This window comes from Borostomias antarcticus, assembly GCF_949987555.1.
Source record: "Borostomias antarcticus genome assembly, chromosome: 33".
Classification (NCBI taxonomy): domain Eukaryota; kingdom Metazoa; phylum Chordata; class Actinopteri; order Stomiiformes; family Stomiidae; genus Borostomias; species Borostomias antarcticus.
In genome coordinates this window covers 3503309-3510808 of record NC_140266.1, presented here as the reverse complement: position 1 = coordinate 3510808, position 7500 = coordinate 3503309, and the positions used below count along the sequence as shown (strand labels likewise).

General features: G+C 51.0%; 1 protein-coding gene across 1 annotated transcript in view; it reads right to left on the bottom strand.

Annotated features, from left to right (window-relative positions):
* cacna2d2a (calcium channel, voltage-dependent, alpha 2/delta subunit 2a) overlaps nucleotides 1-7500 on the bottom strand; it is a gene marked incomplete at both ends in the record, with an annotated part of 131761 nt that overhangs the window by 30238 nt on the left and 94023 nt on the right. Inside the window, one exon of the mRNA XM_084460721.1 lies at nucleotides 2297-2341. Within this exon, the coding sequence (XP_084316847.1) occupies nucleotides 2297-2341 (45 nt within the window). The remainder of the gene's footprint in view (nucleotides 1-2296; nucleotides 2342-7500) is intronic.

The window sequence follows — 7500 nt, the reverse complement described above, 5'->3', positions numbered from 1 at the left end:
CCAAGGCAGCTTCTAATTAGGAGCTAAATAAATCCACACAGGAAAGACTGATTGGTTCATTTTCTTCAGCCATCCACCACCTGTTTTGTTCGATTCATTACCCAATTTGTTAATTTTATCTCCCCATTCTCAAGGTTTAATTAAAGGATGAAGAGGCCAGAGATGACATTTTGAAGACTCATTTCCACCTGTAGCTATTCTGGGCGAACCCGGATCACAATCAACAACCACAGGGACAACAGATCACAGCCTTCTTGGCTAATTCTGGTACAGTACATTCATTAATGTACAATGTCCCTGCCAAATAAACAATAAACAAACAAACAAAGAAAACAAAAACTACTCCTAACCTGACCTTTCAGTGTGTGTGTGTGTGTGTGTGTGTGTGTGTGTGTGTGTGTGTGTGTGTGTGTGTGTGTGTGTGAGGTAGCCTAATGCTAATATTAAGTGATTAGGGACAATTTAAACCTCCACATCTAAGCCACTGCCTTGAAACATTCATATATTTGTATTTTTACCATAAAGATATTGGCAATGCCTACACACCACATTTAAATATTTAATCCAAATAATATCAGCTGAAACAAGGGTGACTGTGCCCCTTTAAGTAATAATCTTCTTTCTGAAGCATTTTATCTTTGACAGCCAATTGAACAGTGGTAACACGGCTGCATGTGTGTGTGTGTGTGTCTTGCCATTCAAGTTCATTGAAGGTTCAATACCATCTGAAGCATGGTGTCCATACTCACCTCAGCAGCTCCCCTTAAACACACATACTGAGGAACAATGCATTGACCAACAACGGTAACTATGCACCCTTTGCCTGGAAACAGAATCAGGTCTAGCTCAGAACATTATTGTCGAGTTCACATTTTTCACAACGTCACCAGGGAACCAGGAAACCAAACACAATCAATTCAGCGTTGTGAGAGATACGGAGGGCAGAACATCTGGACCCAACATGCTAATCAAACATTGTAATGATGGAGTGATCGGGGCGCGGCTCTCGGAGCGCCCGTCGACAGCGAGGGGAGGGGCTGGACAGACGAGGAGGGTGGGGGGTCAGGACGGTGGTAGGGATCAGACAGAGGGAGACCGGACCAGAGACAGGGAACGCAGGCCAGAGATACCAGCGGAGATACCACAGCTGAGCACAGGGGTGAGGGGGGAGGAGGAGGAGGTGCGGGAGAACAAAAGAGCAACAGGAAGAAGAGTAGACTACCGAGAGATCCGTCCCACTTACCTCAGCGCGCCCAGCGGATCCTCACCGACCCGGCTGAGTCAGAACCAGAACCAGAACCAGCCCGCTACCCCTCCACAGCGCTCGCGCTCCGGCCAGGAGAGAGGCGTTTCTCTCAGGGGAGACGGCAGGCTAGCGAGGGGCATTTGACCTCCAGGTGACCTCTAGGTGGTGTGTTTGGGTGGGCCGGGGCGGGGGGGGCGTGGCGTGGGTCAGGGGGCGCGTCGGGGGGGCTCGGCCTCGGCGCGCCATGCTAATGATGACCGATGTCCTCCAATTAGACGGGCTGACAGGCCCTAAAGCGCTGTGTCATTAATCATAGGGGTAGCGCGCACGCAGGGAAAATCAGACCCTGATTTATGACCCCTCTGCCTCTCTATTTCTCTCCGACCCCCCCCCTCCCACCGACCCCCCCCTCTCCCACCGACCCTCCTCCCACCACTTGTGCTTTCGGTGATCGAGGGAAACTCTCGCGTTTCGAGGCGCTTAATCAATCAGGTGGCTGAGGCTGTGTGTTCAGGGGGGCGCTGTGACCTTTCCCCCCACCCTCCGCCGTTCCTGGACCGCTCTCCCCCCGCTAACACGCCATCACCAAACGCTCCGCCTCCGCAGGGGCCCCCGTCCGTGGCGGGCGTGACAGGCATAAAGAAAGATGAGCCGTTTCTTTATGGCGGCGAGGGTGAGATCGGTGGGCGCGTTTGGTATGGCGTCTCGGCGGGCACTGAGGACGGACAGGCCTGTTAGTTTGGGAGACACGTGCCGAGGTCCACGGTTAAGAGTTAAGTGTTAGGAATGCTGCTCCGGGATTGGCTGGACTGAATCTGGAAGGACTTGGAGGACGGACGGACGGGGGGGGGGGGTGAACTCGCTGTCACATGCACGGCGCGGGCTGCTGCTCTGTCACGCGCACTCACCGTTCAGCTGTGTCACCTCGCTAACACACACAGACAGCCGGGGGGGGGGGTGTGTGGGACAGGGGGGGGGGGGGGGGGGGTTACCAGGGGCATGACAACACCGATGGTTGGGAGGGAGGGGTGCAGACCGTACTGTACTCACATAGTCTGACTCCGCTTTCGCGTCGTAGTACTGAATGTCTTTCATCTGCGCAGAAAAGAAAGGTGAAAAGACAGGTGATAAGATAAGATATAGCAGTGCCTACTGTATATCAATCCCAGACTCGGCTCAGACGCAGAGTCAACTGTTATATTCAGTCACACTGGACAGCATGAGAATATAACCAGCATCACAGAACACTGGGGCGCTGCTGTGATGAGGGAAGCTGCTGTCAGGAAGAATTATGGTGAGGCAGAGAAGAATGTTATGTTATGTTATGTTATGTTATGTTATGTCATGTCATGTTATGGTATGCTATGTTATGTTATGGTATGTTATGTTATTATATGCTATGTGATGTTATGTTATGCTATGCTATGCTATGCTATGCTATGCTATGCTATGCTATGCTATGCTATGCTATGCTATGCTATGCTATGTTATGTTATGTTATGCTATGCTATGTTATGCTATGTTATGTTATGTTATATGTTTAGGGATGCACAATATATCGACAATCATATCGGGATCGGCCGATGTTAGTCATTTTTTAACATATCATATCAGTATCATATTTAATCATATCAGTCCGATGTGAACAGCAGATAATGATTCTGTCCAGCTGCTGTGTGTGTGTAGTTGTTGAGAGGAAACAATGAGGTAAATCTATTATTTATCGGCTTTTCCAAATGTTTCGGAAAAGATAAGACAATGTTTCCATGTGTTTTTCAGTATGTATAACATTTGATTATCATAGAAACTTGTTTTCATACAGACCATATCGACATTGGTAAATATCGGTATCGGCCCAAATTTATTTGATATATTTATATGATTTTTTCATATCTGTGCATCCTTGGTTATGTTATGCCTTGCCATGCTATGTTACTGTATACCAGTCATGTCATGTCATGTCATGACATCATATCATGTCATGTTATGTTATGTACTGGTATGTAATGCAATGCAATAGATGTTAAACCAATTGTTGTTGCTGAACACTGTAAATGATGTGAGTGTTGATGATAAGAGCGCGATGTGACGAGACAGAAGAGTGCGTGGGAGCGCCAGCGGGGTGGGAGGAGTCTCCCCTCTCTTCCCCTCACGGGGGCGAGCAAGAGAACAGGACAGAATGTGACTTCGTGTCATCCTACTTCCTCGTTGCCCTTCAGCCATAACCCCCCCCCCCCCCCGCCCCCCCTCCTGCTTTTTCCCTCCGGCTGTCACCCTAGCACAGAGACCTTATCTCTCCCGTAGAGGCAGGCCTGGGGGTCTCTGTGGGGCCCGCCTCGTCATCTCTGGGGGGCTGTGTGTGGAGGCTGGGGCTGAGGCTGGGGCTGAGGCTGGGGCTGAGGCTGGGGCTGAGGCTGGGGCTGAGGCTGGGGCTGAGGCCGGGGGAGGCGGACACACTCTCAAGGGCACTTAGAGACACCGGGCTCGGCTCCTGTGGAGAGACTGTTAATGCGCTGATGGCAGAAGCAGGCTGAGGGCTCGTCCAAGCGCCAGACACACACACACACACGCGCACGCACGCACACACACACGCGCGCACGCACGCACACGCATAGAAGAAGACGAGAGGAACGACCGAGAACGGCAAACACACTCACTCTCTCTCTCTCTCTCTCTCTCTCTCTCTCTCGCCACTACCTGGTCTCTCTCCATCTCTCTCTCTCATCTTCTGTACCCACTCTCTCAACCACTCTCTTACCCTCCATCGACTCCACCTCTCTCTCTCTCTCTCTCTCTCTCTCTCAGGGTCTCAGGGTTTGAGACATGCTAGAGGTCATGTGACCGTGACCTGTGACCTCATGTATAAATGTACGCCACTCCTGAGCAAACTTTGGGATTTATAAAAAACAAACTTGACGGGAGAATGGCGGAGAATGTGCTCACCTCCAAGCACACTCGGACCCATGCACACTCTGACCCAAGCACACTCTGACCCAAGCACACTCGGACCCATGCACACTCTGACCCAAGCACGCTCTGACCCAAGCACACTCTGACCCATGCACACTCTGACCCAAGCACACTCTGAACCAAGCACACTCTGACCCAAGCACACTGACCCATGCGCACTCTGACCCAAGCACACTCTGACCCAAGCACACTCTGACCCATGCACACTCTGACCCAAGCACACTCTGACCCATGCACACTCTGACCCAAGCACACTCTGACCCATGCACACTGACCCAAGCACACTCTGACCCAAGCACACTCTGACCCAAGCACACTCTGACCCAAGCACACTCTGACCCATGCACACTCTGACCCAAGCACACTCTGACCCAAGCACACTCTGACCCATGCACACTCTGACCCAAGCACACTCTGACCCATGCACACTGACCCAAGCACACTCTGACCCAAGCACACTCTGACCCAAGCACACTCTGACCCAAGCACACTCTGACCCAAGCACACTCTGACCCAAGCACACTCTGACCCATGCACACTCTGACCCAAGCACACTCTGACCCATGCACACTCTGACCCATGCGTACGCACGTTTCTGGCCAAATGAGAAACTGCGATCCTAATGGCAGAAAGGTGAAACCCGAGAAACACTTAGAAATTGACACCATTGTGAACAATAAATATATCCGATATTGCAAAATAACACCTCAAATATGTTGCACAGTCCAACCGGGAATCATAATCAACTGGATCTGTCATCGCTAAACAATTGATTAATTAATTAATTCTCCTAAATGATTCCTTTATTTATTTAATCTCATAAATAATAATGCGGACAGCGTACGCGATGTGCTCAAAGCAATCCCTATAATTCAAATACTGTTGTGAATGGCCTTCATATTTACACTGCTGGGAATCCCAATTTTGGTAGAACAACAATCCCTCTAGTCGTAGAGACGGCCCTCTCACCCCAGGGTGAGTGACAGTGTCTAGACGCAGCCTAGCCTTCCACAACAAGAAATAAGTCTGCACAGTTGTGCACGACATATTTACTCAGGCAATGTGTAGACTATTATATTATACGGATAATATGATTCACTACAGTATAAGCTGTGTTACACTGAAATAGGCTGTTTGTTGGTGTTTCGTTGCCTCATTGTTTGACTCAGGAATCCATATTCATAGGGCGGCCATTATTATAAGCTATTTAGGCTATTTAGAAATCTCCATGCATATTTGATGAATGAAATAGGCTAAACTGACCCCGTGTTCGGTGCCTCAGTCGGGCAGATAAGAGCTGTTAATTGTCTTAGATGTTATGGATGTTATGTGTCATCGGCTGTTCTGTCTTCATGACATCCAGCATTGTCGAAAATAAGCACCCTCGCCTCTACATGTCGTCCCTGTATCGTCTCCTATACGCACAAATGAAATCAATCAATCATGTGCGTGGTTCATATTGTCAGTGACAATCACACCTGTTCCATATAATCATGTCCGTGGGTGGGTATAAAGATATGCAATTCCAATGCGTAATGGCTGCTTTATATGTACTGCTGTTGGATGTGGAGGAAGGAATTGGGAGAGAGCGAGTGAGCGAATCTTCAGGGACCGGTGAGACCTACTGGCCAATGAGAGACCTACTGGCCAATGAGAGACCTACTGGCCAATGAGAGACCTACTGGCCAATGACGACGAGTGGCTCATGAGCCGCTTCCGCGTTTTTGCCGTCACGTTTGTCGTCATGTTAGATTTGGGCTGTATGGATGTCTGTGAATTAGAGGCCGTGGCGGTGACGAGGGCGCGGAGGCGATGGACGGGGGGGGGGGAGCTGAAAATATCTGGCGTCTCCGCAGGGCGGGCCCTGAGGTGGCGGTGCCGTGTCTCCGCTGACGGTTGCGGGATTGATCTGTGTCCCTCTGGACGGCGTATAGAACCGCTCTCCCCTCTTCTCCCTTCTGCTGGCTCTCCTCTCCTCTCCTCTCTCACGCTCCTCTTCCCTCTCCTCCTCCCTCCTCCCCTCTCCTCCTCTTCCCTCCCCTCCCCTCCCCTCTCCTCCTCTTCCCTCCCCTCCCCTCCCCTCTCCTCCTCTTCCCTCCCCTCCCCTCTCCTCCTCCCCCCTCCCCCCCCCCTCCTCCCTCCTCCTCCTCCCTCTACATTCCTTTGCTGTGTGGACGCCGCCGTGTTTATGGCCGTGGCGCGGCGTCCTCTGTGCCCTTGCGTCGGCTGAACACGTTGGCGTCGGCGTGCCGAGCGTCTCTTGCCTCGCGGACGCCCGGCGCGTTAATCTGAACGTTTCGCCGAGGCTTAGCCGCTCTCTGTGTTCTCCGCGGCGTCGTGCGGTTTAATCTCAAACAGGGACGGCTGATAAATGAACGGTTTGTACTGTACATCAAAACTGACATTGAAATAAACTTGGGGGTGTGCACTAACACAATGGCGCGCGCACACACACACACACACACGCGGTGGTTCCAGGGAGCGGCGTCCTGAGCCGGTGTGACCCTCCCGGGGTCACCTCGGGGGCCCTAGAGGGCCCTGTGGCCAGCTGGCGTAGCTAGCTGGTCCCAGGTCTCTGAGGGCAGAGGGGTTAAACACACATCTAATAAAGCACACAGCAATCACGCTGTTCTCATCCCTCTCGCGGGCAGCCTGGACCGCTCGGCACACTAGAGATGCACGGATGAAGTTTGAGCACCCGAATCCGCCTGCACTCATCAATCATCCGCCCGCCACCCACACGACGTCATTATCTTCTAAAATGTAGAGACCCACACCCACACCCAACCCGCCAAACATGAAGTTATTGTATTTACATTTAAATGATGTCCAGCCGTTCGTGCTCATTTGCTTATTATATTTCGCTTTTAAAGATTATAGGCTCGCTTTCGCAGGATCTGGGTTGGCGAAGTGGTCGAGGGTATTTGAGTGAGCTGCTGGCAGGTCTTGCGCTTTCTCGCAGTTGTTATAATATAATATATATAATTATAGTAGTTACTAAATACGAATATAACTGACAAATCCACCCGCAATCCGCCCGAAATTAATCGCAATGTTGATTTTTATTGGCCCACCCACCCGCGGAGGCGGATATCCGCGGATGTCGTGGATATATCTGCAATATTCGCTTCTCTAACGCACACACACACATACACACCCACACACACACACACACACCAACACACAAACACACACACCAACACACACACACACATACACACCAACACACAAACACACACACACACACACACACACACACACACAAACACCAACACACACCAACA